At 39.8% G+C, this 20,201-nt stretch overlaps 1 protein-coding gene across 1 annotated transcript; it reads right to left on the bottom strand.

The window, feature by feature from the left end:
• Positions 1 to 2,233: 2,233 nt before the first annotated feature.
• On the bottom strand, positions 2,234 to 9,997 carry LOC137272110 (alpha-(1,3)-fucosyltransferase C-like). Its single transcript, XM_067804469.1, has 2 exons — positions 9,929 to 9,997; positions 2,234 to 3,358 (listed from the first exon to the last, which is right to left on the bottom strand). The coding sequence occupies exons 1-2, from the start codon at positions 9,995 to 9,997 to the stop codon at positions 2,234 to 2,236; spliced, it is 1,194 nt and encodes a 397-aa protein (XP_067660570.1).
• Positions 9,998 to 20,201: the final 10,204 nt, after the last annotated feature.

The raw sequence follows: 20,201 nt of genomic DNA, 5'->3' as shown, positions 1-20,201 counted from the left end.
CCAACACGGAGTATCACAAGGACAATGCTAAAAACACGTGGGCCTCCGATTTGCAGCACCAAGGATACTCAGATGATATACTCCAGCAGAAGAATTATATATAATTGATCCACCAGACTGGCCCATGAGCCACCGCCTTCTGGCATAAGCCTCTAGGCAAAGTTCATATTATCATATTTCACAATCCAAAAAGTTAGAGATCAGTAGTAGTGCCAAGCAAATTCAAACAATTCCAAATAAAATTTGTGCAATGACACATACACAGTCCATGCACAGGGCTTGGCGTGACCAGCCGATCGGTCGAACCGGGCCCACTCAACCACCCCCCAAAGTGGTGTGTTGAGCAATAGGAACAATGGTCCTGCTCCCATGCCCTCAACCACCAGGATCCCCTCCTCCACCGACACAGGGCCGCAACCCACGGCAAACGGGTTGGTGGACCAAATATCCCCACGGGTCCACAACGGGGGTGAACGCCTCACAGCGTTACCCAGCACCCAGCACGAGGAGGTGGCCGTTTAAGGATGCCACGTGACAAGGTATTTTTTTGTAATTTTGTTATATGGAACATCAAATGTGACTAGACTTGGTGAGTGTGGTTGATACATGGATACTTGACTCAGTTTTCCCTTCTGTAGTAATTCCTACCAAAATGTTTTGTGACTGTGGTGTTAGCTTGCCATCCAGGTAATGGCTGCATATTACGCCCATATAGTATGGTGATACGCCTTGTGAGATTGGTATTGAGGCGACTGTATCGGGAACATCCTTCCTACTATGTACACCTCTGTCACAAAAATAGCTCTATCATGGGTATAGCTATAATCGTCTGGAGTGGATATTGTGAGCCTGTTGATGTTGATCATCAGGATATGGTAGGTGATGACACTCAGATCGATGTCCACGCTGTTGATCACTAGATAGTCCAGACTCGATTGTTTACAGACCACCGTCATATAACTGCTATATTTCTGAATGCGGTGTAAAACCAAACTCATTCAATCACACTTGACTCATGAGAGTGAAAATTAAAATAAATCAGTATGAACCAAGCATGAAAAGGAAGTGTGTACCCAAGTCTTTATTATTGTTTTTGTTGTTTAATGTCACACACATCATTACTACAGATAATGACGACCGCCTGTTAATAATTGATCTGGACAAGACATCCCAGTTACTTATACTTACATTACCACGTAAACAACCAAGACAACGAACCTGATCAACCGATACATTTGGTGCTCTCTAGTGATCAGTATTGGTCGCCAGTGACCTTATAGCAGTCGGGTTCCTCAAGCAGCTATGTTTATTGTTGAATTGTGATTAAAGAAGACATGTTATTGAGGGTTCGTCACATCCAACTCGTGTCTCAAGATCATTTGAAATCGCATGATGAAACAGCGTAAAAAAACGTTTCCATCATCCAAATTAAGTAAGGGGGACAAAACACTCCAGTCCATACAAAACCGCCACTAAGAGACTCCCATTTCCACGAGCATTTTGGAATAACACAATGACGAGACCGCATCTTTGAAGTACATGTATGCTTGGGAATTGCATCGGATTTCAACTTTGTAACATTTTGTCAAAAATGGAGGCCTCCTTCGAGTCACACTTGTTACATGTTTTGCTTCATTGCTGCCTGAATGTCTTCACGCAACGTTCGAAGAAAAATCGTGAAAGGAACATCAGTAATTGCACCTAAACAAATTTGGAAATTTTACAACAAAGAAGCTCTTGGACCAAGAGAGTTCATATTTGTGTAAACGCCAATAAACGTGGCCATAGGTAAAGGACATAGCAGCTGATGCGTTTTCCTCTCTTGGAATTAGAATACTCATGGCACATTGGAAAATGCCATCTTCTTTCAGTTGAGGAACCTAACATTTTAATGTCGACGGCGATGACACTATTAATCTTGTACAGTTTGCTTCCTAGTAAAATGAAATACACAAGTATGATTAAAAAGACTGAAGAAGATAGGTTTTTCAAACTTCGGGTGAAACCAAGGTGTCCAATAAAACGTTTCTTTGTATGTTTGGACTTGCGGAAAATCAACTTGGATCACAGACCGAGTAATGTTCAAATGCCTGACAAAACGTCTTCCAGATTATCCCTAAAATCAGCCAATGGCACATTTTGCCATACACAGTGTCTTTCGTTTATATATAGCCACAACATGTATAGTACTAATTTGTTTTCTAATATTCAACTTCCAAAGATTTGCTCCCATCTACCGAAGGTCTGTTGGTGCATGACATTCTTCAGTCCATTTCTCCACTGCTGCCGGCTTGCTACTACCTGTTCCCGGGTTATTTAGCCGGTAACAAAGTTCACACAATGCCATTTGTTTTCCTTGACCTGAACTAAGGACCCTGTACTGTTCCTTGTGTAAGAGGATGTCCATGTAAGCTGACGTGTTGGACATGAGCCACTTTAGGTGCCTTCCCAGTGCCTCCGGACTGGCAAAGTTAGCTGCGTCGATATACGTCCCATTTGGAACAAGGTGTTTGTAGTCAGCACCTCCCCGGACAACAGGTACACAGACTTCGTTGAAAACCTTATACAGCTTTTCCGTAATGTAGTCTTTACAGAGTGAGTTTTCAAATGACAAATAAAACATGTAATGTTGCAGCATGTTTAAGCATTTGGGTTCAGATTTTGGACATTTCATTGGTCCACAATTTCCAAAAATGTCAACGTCAATTATCTTCTGAAGCCGTTTGACATATACCATTCGTTTTGATTCTGATTTACAATTGCTAACAAACCACGCAACTGCCTTTGTCTTGTGCTGCACGATGTTTAGAAGATGATGATAGGGAAGCGGTTTCAGAACTGGTACAAACATTCCCACAGGCGCAAAAAGATCGGAGTCTGTTTTGTATGTCATTGTCCAATTTAATTCTCTTTTCCATTCCGGGTTGTACATTGTTTTTGGAAGGTGACAAGGACTTTCCCAGGCATATATCACGAACACTTGCCCCGGTGTTCGGGGTGGTGGTGTGGGGAACATTCCTCGTCCATTAAAGAGCACGGCGTCTGCCTCTGTCCTCAATGATGCATTCCTTGACAACAAACAGTTCCTGTATCTGCACAGCTTCATATCACCTTGTAGTCTCCATTTTAGCCAGATTGGAGGATTATCAATTACAATAAGCTTTGTTCCATTTAAAGTGTTATGTACCAAAGACCTGTTTGTGAAAGGGATATCCATATTGATCACATCTTGTGGTGTCCAGTACTCTGTGATGGCTTCTTTAAAGACAAGCCGAGATTCAGTATGGTGTAAGGGTGGATAGGTTTCGTTTATAGCTCTCTTGTTTGATGCAAGGTTGGTGTGATCACGTTTTGCATTCTGGTGGATATTGGACACATTGTTACTCCTAACCTTGCCTGGTCCTGAAAGTTTTACGCTTTCGGGATATCGGGTATGCAAAGTCGTGTGTTCCTTCAGGGCTGAAAATTTACGCACTCCAATAGCATCGACATGTGGAAACACGTCACTGCTGGTATGTGATGATGTCCAAAGATACATGATATATATGATCATGGATATTCCACATAGCATTAAGAAGATTCGTGATTTTGGACGATTCATCTGAAATTATACAAAAATCGTATCTTTAAAATGAATATGGTAATGCTCTATTTAACGAGTAGATTATTTACTTGTTTGGGTACAGAACCAAGAGTAGACTACTACTCGCGACCTCATACACTGAGCAGGCATACTGTTTCAAGCTCTGCGAACCTATTTACTGCGCATGCGTTATGAAAGCATCGCAGCATAGCTTTTGAAAGCACCTTTCCCCCAGCGCTGAGGGTAATTAGGGAATCGTTAATACTGCGATTTCGCAGCTTTTTTCATCATTTATTATTTCAACTTTATAAGTTACATTGGGATTTGTGACGATTTGTGTGCAAACCGAAAGGTATCAGAATCTGCAAAGTGTTTTACGTTGCATGTGACCTTTAGATCGTTTTACGAAATACCGAGTTGTTCGTTAGCTTGTAAGTGGAGTTGTTTCAAATACAGGAGTTTCCTGCGTACTTAAATCTGTCTCCAGTCTTTTGCAAGGCTCCATCCATGGACTTTGATCCAACGTAGGAACTCCACGTGTATTTTCTTTAGTTCTAAACCCAACGAGAATCAATGGCGAACAATCCATCAACTTTGGTATGTGTTTTTCAACGCTGACGAAGATATCATTTCCTAAAACGTTTCGTTCATATCCGGACAACCAGTCTTTATTTACATGTAAGTCGTTCGAGAGCAAGCAGATAACCCGTGCAATTTACAAATATATTTCCATCAGAGGCTGGAGTAGCTATAACTAATTATAACATAATATGTGTATTTATCTCTACTTGGCCAACCGGCGGTGAGCCAACGTTTCATTTAGTTTTGGTTTCGTTTTCGTTTTAAATGACCCTTCTTGTAATAACGATACAGCTGTGGTGAGAGATAACTACAGTTGTAGCAATTGCTTAAGGGACCCATTTATTAAAGTGGCAGTATTCTCCGATTTCATGACGAAGTGTTGTTTTCTCTTCATTAGCACAAACGACTAGTGTCGCTAGTTTTCCCCACTTATCCCCTACCCCCACCTACCACCATTCCCGGGTACACCCTCATTCGATAGGCTTATCATTGAAGGTGCTTGCTCAGTATTTTTTGATAAAATAAGTTTAAGTAGATCTTCACACCCCATGTTGTAATACATCAATCGGCCGTTCAGGCTAATATAATCTAACACTAAATCACCTAAGCGTAATGACGAGTGAGACATATCCATTCAACGTAACAAAGAAGGAGTATTTCAAAACACTCTATGGTTTATTTAAGGTCATGTGGTTACATGTTTCATTTGCAAAGCATTGTTCAGCAGTTGCTAAACTATCACTGTATAAGCTACATGTTGGTCCGTAACAGTATATGGGTGGCAACGTCTTATTTATTACGTAAGACAACGTTTCTGGGTCACATCTTGCCCTTTCTTCAGGTGATAAAAGACAGGTGTAGAAAACATGTTATACATACCAGGTTTACAGGACGTCAGAGATGTATAAACAATCAATCATTGAATACACATCCAAAACAGCAGCCATGAAAACAATAATTGGGATACGGTAAAGCCAGTGGACAGAACGAGGAGAAGGTGAACACAGGAGGATGATATACATCAGGTTTTAGAGCATGAGCATTAAGAGTGGGAAAGATGGATTACAGACAGATTACCCATAACCTCCACATCGAAGGATCACGCCCACCCCGCTCCCACCAACCCTTTAAAGATCGCCAGTCTGACAAAGACCCTATGCGTTTGTCCACCATGGCCAACCAGCAGAAGTAGTTTATCTTCGACCAGATCAATTCAGTATCGGTGGGAAAATGTAGGCCAAACTTGGATCGTTTGGAAGACCCATTCCCCTAAAGGAATACATATCAAATTCTGATGTTCGTAATACTAGCGCTCACACTCGGCCCTCCACAGATACACTTCGTAGAAACTGCTGACTGAAGCGATAGTGAGTTAATATTTATCGTCGAATCGGCCACATTGCAGGCATATCGTGACGTGAAAAAGTAAAAATGACATTGTAGAATGAATGAATATAAGAAACTAAAACCCTGTTGATGAAGAACAGTAAACCCACTAGTGTGTATCACACATGTCCATTTATGGCTACTAAATAAATCTGAAACAGTTTAACTATAGATGACAGTACAAGATAAAAATGGGCTAAAGACTGCCAACAACTGAAGGTAGATCACCACACTAGGGACCATGGGGACTTACATTACTTTTGCTACCTGCATGGACCCGAGCTGGATTTACACCATCCCCTCAGTCGTTAGCAACTTAGGTACATCTAGCCACACATTTAAAAGAACACATATACTACGATTAAGATAGTGGAGAGTTTGAATTTACTTTGAATGTTTGTGGACTTACGTACCCCCTCAGGAGGACAATAATTTTACAGTACTTTAACCCCCTCGAAGATACAGCCACCAACAATCTTAGTTATTATATCGATTTAAACTTCCAATAATAAAATATTTATCTATTTACAAGTCTGTTATCAAATCTAAGTCTTTTAAAAATGCTAGAATTAAACGAGAACTTACGTTACTAAAAAGATCCTTCATAGTTCGTGATTTGAAATATTTATCCCTTGTGATGGAATATTCAACATAGTCAAGCAAACCATGCGTGACCGTGACTATTTCAATTGATGCAGAACGGAGGATCCTCACCTTTCAATAAGTACTCATGAGTATATCTCGTGTAGCCAATGCGACATCGCCGCATGATGACCTCTTCAAATCTGGACTGACAACCCAAGTAGGTATAACCAGCATAGGGTTTTATTGCATGTAATTTATTAATGTCCACTTGGGTGTCCCACTTCTTCTGCATCAGATCACGGATATTAGATCTGATGGTGGCTTTACAATCAGTGTAAGAAATAAGAAGTGGTGTCATATTTGTTGAGTGTTGCTTTAGCAGCAAGATCAGCCAGTGTGTTACCAGAGATTGCTACATGACTGGGTAACCAACAAAAGACGATGTCGTATTGGCCAGTAGCAAGATCATTACACAATTCAATAATTTCTATTAAAAGTGGATGTTTACAAGAATGATTTTTGATAGCCTGAAGGCAAGAAAGAGAATCTGAAAATATGATATATTGTTTATACGTAGGGTGTCTTTGAATATATTTAAGAGCTGTTAATATGGCGTTAGCTTCTGCAGTAAAAATAGAGCTGCTATCTGGTATTCTAGTTGATCTTGTTCTGGATCCAATGACACTGACACAAGCTACTGCGTCACCGTCTTTGAACCCATCTGTAAATAGGGATTTATATTTGCTATACTTAATTTGTAATTGATTGTATTCTTGTTTATATTGCAATTCATTAGTTTCTGACTTTTTAAATGAAGTTAATGTTGTGGCCTAACCACCTGCCAAGGGGGAGAAAAAGAAGACGGGAAGGAGCTATATTATCCATCTCAATGTCGGCAGCAGAAATATATGGTTTTATTCTTAAACCAAAAAGCGGCACAAGAGAAGATTTCTCATTGTATAAGTCCTCATAGAGAGGATTGAAAACTCAGTTGTATGCAGGGTTTGCCGCATTGGAATACAGTGTTGCTACATACTGTAAAGCTAATTTTATGCGTCGCTGCTCAAGAGATGGTTCATCAGCCTCGACATACAGGCTGTCAACAGGTGAAGTTCGAAAGGAGCCAAGACAAAGTCTTCGACCCTGATGATGGACAGAATCTAATAGTATTAAGTTGCTTTTGCAGGCTCCATCATATACAAATGAGGCATAATCAAGCTTCGAACACACAAGTGATCCATATAGGTGTAGGAGGGTAGGTTGATCACCTCCCTACTTTGAATTTGACACGACTTTCAATAAATCAAGTGCCTTCAGGCATTTAGTTTTTATGGATTTGATATGCGGAAGTAAAGTAAAATGTGAGTCAAACTTCAGACCTAAGAACTTGGCCTCCTTGAAAACTTTGATGTGAGTGCAATATAAAAACAATTCTTGATCCTTATGTTTAAAACTTTTACGGTAAACATGTATGCAATTAGTTTTTAAGTTAGAGAATGTAAAGCCGTTTTCAAGCACCATTTGTCTATTTTGTTTAAACACAACTACAGTTGGCGTTGAATTGTATGCATATTTTTTACCACAACACGAAATATTAAAACCATCCACAAATAATGATCCATCGATTGAACCGGTTAAAACGTTTGACAAACTATTAATCTTGATGCTAAATAAAGTCACAGACAAAATAGTGCCTTGTGGAACACCCTGATCCTGATGATAATGATCAGACAGGGTAGAACCCACTCTGACTTGAAATTGTCTGTCATTTAAATATGTGCCTATAAATTGAGGCAAACGACCTCGTAAACTGAAGTCATGTAAATCTCTTGAAATGCCATATTTCTACGTAGTGTCATATGTCTTTTCAAGATAAAAAAGATAGACACAGCGTGCTGTTTATTAATTAAAGCGTTTTTAACAAATGATTCCAAACGCCCGAGGTGATCGACAGTACTTCTGTTTTTACGGAAACCACATTGTGCATCTGTTATAAGGCTATTTGTTTCCAAGTACCAAACAAGTCGATTATTTATCATGCGTTCCATGGTTTTGCAAACACAGCTAGTTAGTGAAATGGGCCTATAATTGGAAGGATCGGTATGATCACGTACAGGTATATGGGTACAGGTATAGCATCACGCCATGAAGAAGGAAATTGTTCCGTTCCAAATATTATCAAATATATTTAAAAGGGTCTCCAAACAGGATTCCGGTAAGTGCTTCAGAAGTTGATAATGTATGTTATTAGCTCCTGTAGCAGTATCCTGAGCCTGTTCCAGAGCAGTATGAAGCTCATTTATCGAAAATGTTTCGTTGTAATCTTCCCCATCATCTGAACTGAAATTAATAGCCTTCTTTTCTTGCTGGTTTTGGTATTTTTGGAATTCAGGTACATTATTAGATGAGTAAGAATGTTTGGCCAGCGTGTCACCAAGTTTATTTGCAATATCAGATATATTAGTCAATAGCTGGTTACCATCTTTAAGATAGTGGATGCTACATTTGGATCCCTTACCCTCAATTTTCAGGATCACATTCCACATCTTTGATATCGGAGTACGCGAATTAAGTTTGGAGACATAATTTCGCCAAGATTGGCGTTTACTTCCCTTGAAAGTACGTCTGGCTTTAGCATTTAAAATTTTGTCTAAATTGTGGACCATAGGATGGCGACGGAAGTAATGTTCAGCTTTCTTCCGTGCCTTCCTAGCCTGTTTGCAATCATCGTTAAACCATGGTTTTCGGATGTGAGGAACTGCAGAGGACTTTGGAATACTTTCTCTTTAGTTCATCTAAAAAGCATTTTATGCCGTCAGGAATATCATGAAAAGGTTCAGACTTGAGTCTAGCAGCACGAATAGCTTCATATAAAGATCAGGTAGTCTTTTTGAAATTCCATCTTGACGAAGGAGGAACATCAGATGGATTTACGGGATTTATGATTGTTGGGAAGTGGACAGACCATTCGAATCCATTCAGTAGGTAAGGGGCAGTAATGGACAACTCGAGAGCTGAATATGTTCCCGTGCCAGGATGTAAATATGTCTGTGAACCATCATTCTAAATGTATAAATCATTATTTGAGATGAAATCCTCCGGTAATTTACCTTTGTTGTTAGTATTAGTACCAACCCCAAATGGGCTGTGGCCATTTAAATCCCCCATGATTAATCAAGTTTTAGGAAATTGGTCATAAAAGGGCTCGAAGAGCAGATAGATCAAGCTGATGTTGGCGGTATGTATAAAGAGCACAGAGTAAAAACAACCTATAATGTAAGTCGTACTGCAATGACTTGGAGATTTGTTTTAAGGGGTACTGTGCAATGAATAACATTGTTTCTCATCAGGATAGATGCTCCGCCAGAATCCCTACCCCCTGGAGGAGATAAACAATAGTATGTATTAAATTGACGGAGATCAAAATTATATGTCTGTTTCAGATGTGTTTGTTGTAAGCACAACGCTGACGGTTTAAAATCTTGGACTAGTAACTGTAAATGAGTTAAATTGGTTTTAAGTCCTCAACAGTTCCAGTGTATGATAGGCGAAGACAGTTACCTGAAAAATATTTAGATTTGTATCCCTGTATAGAAGCGGAAACTGTGGTGGAATTTGTCTGACCAGGCTGTTCTTGTGCACACATAATCTTCTTTGCTTCAGAAAATGTAATCTTCTGTTCATGTTTTACTTTGGAAATTTTAGACTGCAGCTTCCACGCTTGGACAATCCTTGGAACTGGATGATTTCCAGAACAGTTGACACAAACAGGGCTTTTGTTACACAGATTACCATCTTTGCAATTTCCGGCACAACGATGCCACGCTGGTGGATAATGGCATGACTTTGAGCCGTGACCATACTTTTGGCATTTGTAACACCTTTGGGATGGTTTGGAATGCAAAATGTCAACAGGTAAGTGTTTATTTTAATGATTTCGTTATTCTTTCTGACACTGAAACGTGTAGCATCTGTCACCCTTTGGGCATGTAATTCTGTCACAGTGTCAGTTTCTGTCATGTCCAAAAGGCCATGTCCAGTATCACGGACAATGCCTTTACTGGTGTTTAATGTCCTGCGTGGAGAGACCGTCACAGGGACATTTGCAACTGATTTGGTCGAGAGCAGAATTGCATCTGTTTCTTGCATTCTATCAGTAGAGAACCGGAACGTAGTTCTGTAACGCCTTCTACTTCGCCTGCTAAACCTTCAATGCTCTTTGCAAGGGCATGATAAGGAAACGAGACCAATTGTCAATTGTAAACGTGTTGAAGCCGCATCCTCCGAAGATGAGCAAATCATCAGACTGATTGAAGCGATAGATTCACTTATATTCAAAGAAGCAATTAGTTATACGTCTAAAGGAACTTGGTCTCCAAGAAAAGAGTATCTGATTACTCACAAAAAGCCAGGGAAACTCAGAAAGGTCCACCTTACACAACTGATGCAGATGATCGAACACTTTTTGGCTCACATAAATTTAAGGGATACATATCCGCATATACCAATACACCCAGAGTCCAGGAAGTATCAATAATTCCTGTTCAACAATCAACACCACCAGTGGAGGGTTCTAGCGCTGGCATTTCTGCAATGGTTGACCTTCCGAGCTAATCAAGCTTCAACCTGCATCTATACGTGCTTCTCTACAGGGTTGGAAGAACACATAAGGGAGTTAAACAGATGTAACCTTTGGGCTGAGATCTCCAGAGGAGAAGTTACTTCACATAAACCACTGAAATGAAGCGGTCATCCGAGCCAAGACCCACTGGGGCCCTAAATTTACCAGGGCAGCCAACACAACAGTTCTAGACTCACTGGGACGTGGTGTCCAGACCTCACTTTGATAGCAGACAAGCCGGCTCTAAACATACATCCTTCTCACGCATCCAAACAGATAGCTTCACAATTATCTTCAGTACTAGGAACTTATCACTGTGTCTGGTCAGGGTTCTACGTAGAACCAGCACTGGACGTCAGAAGTTAAGACTAGTTGTGGTGCAAATAATTAACATAATCAAAGATTGGCCGCACTGGCTATAGGAGCGAGCAGTCGGTAATGTTTTCTGTTATGAATCCAAGCATGTTTGGAACTCTTGTTTGCATTTGTTGAACACTTGTTTTGTCTGTGTTATTACATTTGCATAATTATTTTAAGCTCCAGGCATGTCATGTTCCTAACTTACCGCCCATACATTGAACACGTGAAATTTGCAAAAGAAAACATGTTTTTCTTCTTGTTTTGTACATTAACAAACATCACAAGAACATTTAATAAGTGATACTGGGCAATTACTTTCGATGATCGGTTGCAATGGACAAATCATCAATTGGGAGATTTTGACAAGTTCCTAACGATCTTTTGCCTGCACCCTAAACCCGCATGAGGTACGAGCATTAACTTCTACAACAGATTCATAGAGTTACATGACAATTCCTCCATCATGTTCAATTATTATTCATCAGTGATTATTTGTGATGGAAAACTTAATCCATGTCATCCCACCAACACATACATCTTTTGTATATTCGTCATTAAACACACATTCTATCTGCTTAGCCGCACCACTAACTATTTAGTATTGAAATTATGCATTTTAACTGAGCAAATCATATGCCACAAACTTTAATTCTTAAAGCTATACTACTATGGATCTCAACTGCACATGCGATAAATGTAAACAACCGTCATGATTTAAATTTCCGAGTTCATGTCATTAATTCTATTTTCATTATCACCCGTGGCGATTTTCATTATCACCCGTGGCGAGCCACCTCCTCGTGGTGGATGGTGGGTAATGCTAAGTGCACGCCAACCCCCTGTTGTGGACCTGGTTTGCCGTGGGTTGCGGCCCCGTGTTGGTGCAATGAGGGATCATGGTGGTTGTAGGCATGGGACCAGGACAGTGTTCCTATTGCTCAACACACCACTTCGGCCCTGACTTCACCTTGATGGGTGGTTGAAAGGGCCTGGTTCAACCAATTGGCTGGTCCACGCCAAGCATTGAGCATTACATTTTGTAATGTTGTAAACATTTTGAAATTTTTTATCATGCTATTTTTAAGACTTGGCGATTTCTTAGAATTTCAAAACTTTAAATAGTGTCACGTTTTTGCCTAGAGTCGTATGGCCAGAAGGCGATGGCTCATGGGCCAATCTGGTGGAATAATTAACCTTTCATTAGTTCTGCTGGTGTTGGCACCCGTGGCGAGCCACCACCTCGTGGTGGGTGCTGGATAACGCTAAGAGCTCCCCGACACCCCCGTAGTGGACCCGGGGGGATATTTGGTCCACCAACCCGTTTGCCGTGGGTTGCATCCCGTGTCGGTGGAGGACGGGATCCTGGTGGTTGAGGGCACTGGGGCTTTTAACTGCGTTCCATTGCCCAACACACCACTTTGGCCCTGACTTCACCTAGACGGGTGGTCGAATGGGCCCGGTTCGACCAATCGGCTGGTCATGCCAAGCCCTGTGCATGGAGTATATATATCATTGCACAAATTTTATTTGGATTTTTACTTTCGGTCTTGGCCTATTAGTTTATTGAGCTTTTCGAAATTTAAAATGCATTTTTGAAGTTCTGAACTTTTGCCTAGAGTCTTATGCCCAGAAGGCGGTGGCTCATGGGCCAATCTGGTAGATTAATTATTTCTAATTCTTCTGCTGGAGTATATCATCCGGGTGTCCTTGGTGCTGTAAGCTGGAGGCCCGCTTGCTTTAGCATTGTCCTTGTGATACTCCGTGGTGGGTAGGGAGCTCGGATGATGAACCATATTACACTAACCATGGCTTATGAAACTCCAACAAAAAAAACCCAAAACGTCCACTTGATATTGACCCTGTTGATACTGACCATAGACCGTTTACATCGATTGAGTATTGGCCACGTTTCATTGTGATTGAGACTCCTGATAAGACATCTTTGAAGCTGAGCCACTTTGATGTATCCAAAGGTATTCAAGGCATTGCTGGGGATGTGAAGAACATAAGACGCTTACGTTCGGGTGCCCTGCTAGTCGAGTGCGGGAAAAAGCAGCAAGCAACAAATCTGATGAATGTTAAATCTTTCGTGGGCATTCCCGTCACGGTTTCTGCACACAAAACGTTGAATACAAGTAAAGGTATCGTGAGGGATAGAGATCGATTGTTTGATGACATGTCGGAACTTGATATAGGATCCGAAATGAAGGATCAAGGTGTACTATATGTCAAGCGCTTTTCAACTCGCAGAAACAACGAAACCGTCAAAACAAATACGTATCTGTTTACTTTCTCATGTCCAATGTTCCAAAATCAGTGAAGGCAGGCTACTGCAACATACAATTTGATACCTACATCCCCAACCCGCTCAGGTGTTTTAAATGCCAGAAATATGGACACGATGTAAATACTTGCACATTGCCTGTTGTGTGTGCTCACTGTGGTGAGAAGACACACACAACAGAAAATTGTGACAGCGATTATGAAAAATGCACCAATTCCTCAAGCGAACAGTGTCCTATTTGGAAAGAGCAAATGGAGATCAATAAAATAAAATTCACTCAAAATATCTCTTTTCCTGAGGCCAAAAAACCTGATAAAGAGATCTGATCTTACAGAAAGTTATGCAACAGTAGCAAAAACACCTAGCTTTAAAACAACATCAACCACAGGCTGCCAAACTACCTTGACTTGGGTAAATTGCGATTCTCCACAGCATTTGTACCCTGCTATATCATCACATACTGAGGAATCATTTCCTAGTACCTCAAGGTCTTCTGATCACAAATCATCATCTCAGTCACACTCAAAGTCTCAATCGACATCTGATAGTCAACAAACGGTGAAAAGTAAACCGAAGCCAAAGCCTGATGCTTCAAAACAACAAAGTGGCAGAACTCCTAAAGGGTCACAGAACAAAATTCAATTGTTCAATAAATACGGGTCTCTTGAAGACATGGACGTTTCTGAAAACGTCCATTCTAGGGCACATAGCTTGTCGCCCTCCAAACGAGTGCGGGGTAGATCCCCAATAAATTCCCCCAAAAGATAGTTTATTCTAGTAATATTGTACAGTGGAACTGCAGAGGATTGAGGACTAATTTACATGAATTACAGGTATTAGTCCAAGATTTTACACCTTCAGCGTTATGTCTCCAAGAGACATATTTAAAACAAACAGATATATTTGACCTTCGTCAATTTAATGCGTATCATTGTATTTCACCTCCGGGTGATAGGGCCACGGGCGGATCATCCACTCTAGTCAGACAAAACGTTATTCAAAGCCCCGTTTCACTTAATACTAATATGCAGGCTGTTACAGTGAGAATTACTTTACATGTAGCGTTTACGCTATGCTCCCTCTATATTTCGCCATCTTCGACGTTTGCCAAAACTGATCTTCAAGCTCTACATGACCAACTCCCGAAGCCCTGTATTATAATGGGAGACTTAAATGGGCACAACCCAGTCTGGGGTAGTGTACATATAAACACTAAAGGGAAATTGTTGGAGGACTTTTGTTCTGACAATGATTTGTGTATTTATAAAGATGGTTCCAGCACATATTTACATCCTGGTACAGGGACTTATTCTGCTCTCGACTTGTCACTTACAAATTCAGAACAATTAAATGAATTCGAATGGTCAGTCCACGATGACCTCTGTGTAAGTGACCTACTATATTAAAAGCTGTAACTCCATCTGATATTCCTCCATCATCAAGGCGGAATTTTACAAAGGCTAACTGGGCTTTATATGAAACACTGTGTGCTGAAAAAACTTAAACCCGAGCGTTTTATTGACGTTCCAGATGCTATTAAATGTTTTTCTGAGGAACTGAATTCCATATCTGATGAGTGTATACCAAAGTCCTCTGCAGTTCCACATGTTCGAAAACCATGGTTCAACCATTAGTGCAAACAAACTAGGAAGGCAAGGAAAAAAGCAGAACATTATTTCCGTCGCCATCCTATGGTACATGATTTAAATAAATTTTAAATTTTAAATGCTAAAGCGCGGCGTACTTTTAAACAGAATAGACGCCAATCTTGGCAATATTATGTATCCAAAATAAATTCTCGGACACCCTTGTCCAAGGTATGGAACATGGTTCAGAAAATTAAAGGTAAGGGTACTAAATGTACTGTCCATCATCTTAAACATGGAGATCAGTTACTTACAGATAAATCAGCTATTGCGAATAAACTAGGTAAAACCCTTGCTAAACACTCTTCCTCTTCTAATTATGTACCAAAATTCCAGCAATATCAAAAACAAGAAGAAAAGAAAACTATTAATTTCAATTCTGGAAAGATTATAATGAAATATTTTCTATTCATGAACTCCATACTGCTCTTGATCAAGCTCATGACACTGCTACTAGAGCTGATAACATACATTATCAACTCCTGAAGCACTTACCAGAATCCTGTTTAGAGACGCTCTTATGCATTTTTGATGATATTTGGACTTCAGGTAAATTTCCTTCTTCATGGCATGACGCTATAGTAGTACCAATACCTAAACCTGGACGTGATCATACGGATCCATCTAATTATCGTCCGATTGCGTTAACTAGCTGTGTTTGCAAGACCATGGAACGCATGATAAATAATCGACTAGTTTGGTACTTGGAAACAAATAATCTTATAACTGATATACAGTCTGGTTTCCGCAAAAAGAGAAGTACTGTCGATCACTTAGTGCGTTTAGAATCATTTGTTAAAAATGCACTAATTAATAAACAACATGCTGTGTCTATGTTTATTGATTTAGAAAAAGCATATGACACAACCTGGAAACATGGTATTTTAAGAGACATACATGACTTCGGCTTGCGAGGTCGTTTATCTCAATTCATAGCCAACTTTTTAAATAACAGACAGTTTCAAGTCCGAGTGGGTTCTACCCTGTCTGAACATTACAATCAGGATCAGGGTGTTCCACAAGGCAGTATTTTGTCTGTTACACTTTTTAGCATAAAGATAAATAGTTTATCAAAAGTTTTAGACGATTCAATTGATGGATCGTTATTTGTGGATGATTTTAATATTTCTTGTCGTGGGAAAAATATGCATACTATTGAACGGCAACTGCAGCTTTGTTTAAACAAAATAAATAAATGGTGTCTTGAAAACGGCTTTAAATTTTCTAAATCCAAAACTAATTTATACATTTTTGCAGAAAATATAAGCCACATAAGGACCCTGAACTATCTCTAGATGGCACTCCCATCAAAGTGGTCAAGGAGGCCAAGTTCTTGGGCCTAATCTTTGACTCCCACTTAACATTTCTGCCTCATATTAAGTCCTTTAAAACTAGATGCCTGAAGGCTCTTGACTTGTTGAAAGTTGTTTCCAACTCAAAGTGGGGAGGGGACCAAGCAACACTCTTACACCTATATGGATCACTCGTCCGTTCGAAACTCGATTATGGCTCCATCGCATATGGTGGAGCCTGCAAAAGCAATCTTAAACATCTTGATTCTGTCCACCATCAAGGCTTAAGACTTTTTCTTGGGTCTTTCACCTATTGATAGTCTCTACGTTGAGGCCGATGAACCATCTCTTACTCAACGTCGTATAAAATTGTCTTTACAATACATTACTAAATTATATTCTAATGAATCTAACCCTGCCTATAACTGTGTCTTCAATCCGCTTTATGAGGATTTGTATAACAAAAAGTCTTCTCTTGTTCCACCTCTTGGGCAAAGAATTAAACCATTTATTTCTTCTGCCGGTATAGACCTGGAAAGTATATCGCCTTCCCGTCTTCTTTCTTCTCCTCCTTGGCAATTGGTTAGGCCACAAGTTGACCTAACATTAACGACATTTAAAAAATCAGAAACGAATGAATTACAGTATGAACAAGAATATAACCAATTGAAACATAAATATAGCGATTATAAATCCTTATTTACAGATGGGTCCAAGGACGGTGGCGCAGTTGCTTGTGCTACTGTCATTGGATCCAGAACAATATCTTCTAGATTACCAGACAATAGTTCTATTTTTACAGCAGAAGCTAACGCCATATTAACAGCTCTTAAATATATTCAAAGACACCCGAAACGTAAACAGTATATAATATATTCTGACTCTCTTTCTTGCCTTCAGGCTATTAAAAACATTTCTTGTAAACATCCACTTTTAATAGAAATGATTGAATTGTACAATAATCTTGCTACTGGCCAGTGCAACATCGTCTTTTGTTGGTTACCTAGTCACGTAGGCATTTCTGGTAACACAATGGCCGATCTTGCTGCGGCACTCAACAAATCTGTGACACCACCTCTTATTCCATACTCTGATTATAAAACTACAATAAGATCTTATATCCGTGATCTGATGCAGAAGGAGTTGGACACCCATGTAGGTATAAATAAATTACATGAAATAAAACCTTATATCGGTTATACTTACTTGGGTTGTCAGTCCAGATTTGAGGAGGTCATTATGCGACGATGTCGCATTGGCCATACGAGGTATACTCGCGACTATCTATTAAAAGGTGGAGATCCTCCGTTTTGTATCCCTTGTGATGAAAGAATCACAGTCAAGCATGTCCTGCTTGACTGTGTTGAATATTCCATCACAAGAGATAAATATTTTAATTCAAAAACTTTGAAGGATCTTTTTAATAATGTTAGTTCTCATTTAATTATCGCATTTTAAAAAGAATTAGATTTTCTAAATGAATTGTAAATATCTAAATATCTTTTGCTTGGAATTTCGAATTAGGAACTTAGAGCGTTAGTGGCTGTATCCTCGATGGGGGTTGAAGCACTGTAAAATTATTGTCCTCCTGAGAGGGTACGTAAGTCCCAAAACATTTGAAGTCAAGTTTGATCTTCCTGTTTTTTAGTCTTAGTATTTCTGTCATTTTAATTTGTGGCTAATCTTGCATACAGTCACCAGCAGCTGAGAGGATGGTGTAAATCCAGCTAGGGACCATGCAGGTAGCAGAAGTACTGTAAGTCCCCATGGCCCCTAGTATGGTGATCTACTTTCAGTTGTTGGTGATCTATATAGCCTGTTTCTATATTGTATCGTCTGAATAGGGATATTAGTTTTAACTTTTCACGCTAGTTTTATTTCTCATTGTGATATTCTAGCTGTTTTACTGTCCTTCGTCGACAGGTTTTTATGATATGCATAGATTCCATTTTTAAGAATGCTCTCGTCACAATATGGCAGCAATACTGCCGATGTGACGTTCAATATTAACTCACTCACTCACTCACTCTGCTGGTGTATATCATCTGGGTATCCTTGGTGCTGCAAGCTGAAGACCTGCTTGCTCTAGCATTGTCCCTGTGATACTCCATGGCTTGTGGGGAGCTTCGATGATAACCATGGTGTATGAAACCCCCCATAAAAAACAAACAAACAAAAAACAACAAAAACAACACAAAAAACAAACAAAAAAAACCAAACTTCTGCTTGAAGAAGATCATACTGATACTGAGCTTAGACTGTCCAAACCTAACGAATGTTGGCCACGTCTTCTTGTTGTTGAGACTGAAGATAAACACCCTTGAAATAAAATCTTTTGCTGGCTCGAAGGGTATCCAAGACATTGCTGGGGATGTAAAAAATATCAGAAGATTACGTTCGGGTGCACTCGTGATTGAGTATACCAAAAAGCAACAATCAGCTAACCTGTTGAACGCTAAGACGTTTGTCAGCATTTCCGTCACCATCACGGCACACAAAACACTCAACACGAGTAAGGGAATTGTACGGGAATTGATAGATTACTTGCTGGCATGTTAGAATTAGATATTGTCTCTGAAATGAAAGATCAGGGTGTTCTCTATGTGAAATGGTTTTCAACTCGTAAAAATAATGAAAGTGGTAAAATCAACACTTATCTGTTTTCCTTTTCCCTACCTTCTGCTCCAAGATCACTCAAGGCCGGCTATTGCAATCTAAATGTTGACACATACTTTCCGAATCCTCTCAGATGCTTCAAATGAAAATAATTCGGACATGGTGTACATTCTTGTACATTGTTGTGTGTGCTCACTATGGTGAAAAGACACACACAACAGGCGACTGTGACAGTTCTGTTACAAAATGCACCGACTGCTCAGGGAATAATCCATCTTATTCTAAGGAGTGTCCTGTTTGGAAACAGCAAATAGCAATAAATAAATTAAAGTTCAACAAAACATCAGCTTTGCTGATGCAAAGAGACAAGTACTAAGCTTAAAACAATTAGAAAGCTACGCTTCCATTGCCAGAAGAACGCCAGAAACAACGTCAGACAAAGTTGACTTGGATAAAAACGGATTTCTCTAGCCTTCTCTCACCCACTACATCTACTCAAACACGAGAATCACTTCCTGGAGCGTCTCAAATACAATTAGAAATATCCCCTGATCTTGAACCGTCTTCTGTCATCGACAAAGTCACAGCAAAGTCTCACTGTAACCAAAGGTAAACAGCAAGATTCTTAAAAAAACTCAGTGGGAAGCCCCGACAGGTTGAATGGGCCTGGTTCAACCAATTGGCTGGCCATGCCAAGACATGGACATGAAGATATAGTTATGTCAGTGCACAAATTGTATTAGGTGTTTTAATTTCGGTCTTGGCCAATCTGTTCATCAACCTTTTTTTTAAATTTTGAAATGCATTTATTGAAGTTCTGAGCTTTGCCCTAGAGTCTTATGCCCAGAAGGTGGTGGCTTATGGGCCAAACTGGTGGATTATTTATTTATAATTCCTCACACTACTACGGGCCATGGGTGAGTGAGTGAGTTAATATGTAACGTCACATCGGCAATATTTCAGCCATATCGTGACGGGAACATAACCTTGAAATGGAATATATGAGTATTATAAAGACCTGCCGACAAAGGACAGTAAAGCAACTAGAATATCACAAAAAGAATGTAAAACTAGTAATTATATCTAAAACAGTTTATCTATAGAGGACAATACAATATAAAAATGGGCTATAGATTGCTAACAACTGAAGTCTGCGATCTGCGCAATTGGGAACCGATGACATGTGTCAACAAAGTCAGCGAGTCTGACCACACGATCCCGTTAGTCGCCTCTAACGACAAGCAGA

The sequence above is a fragment of the Haliotis asinina genome, chromosome 2, assembly GCF_037392515.1.
Source record: "Haliotis asinina isolate JCU_RB_2024 chromosome 2, JCU_Hal_asi_v2, whole genome shotgun sequence".
Taxonomy (NCBI): Eukaryota; Metazoa; Mollusca; class Gastropoda; order Lepetellida; family Haliotidae; genus Haliotis; species Haliotis asinina.
This window is presented reverse-complemented; position numbering and strand designations above follow the sequence as displayed.

Coding starts and splice junctions, on each gene's coding strand:
- LOC137272110 (XM_067804469.1), bottom strand. CDS start 9,997: ATGGTCACGGCTCAAAGTCATGCCATTATCCACCAGCGTGGCATCGTT. Junction 3,359..9,928: donor TGCCGGAAATTGCAAAGATG/GTAATCTGTGTA, acceptor AATATCCACCAG/AATGCAAAACGTGATCACAC.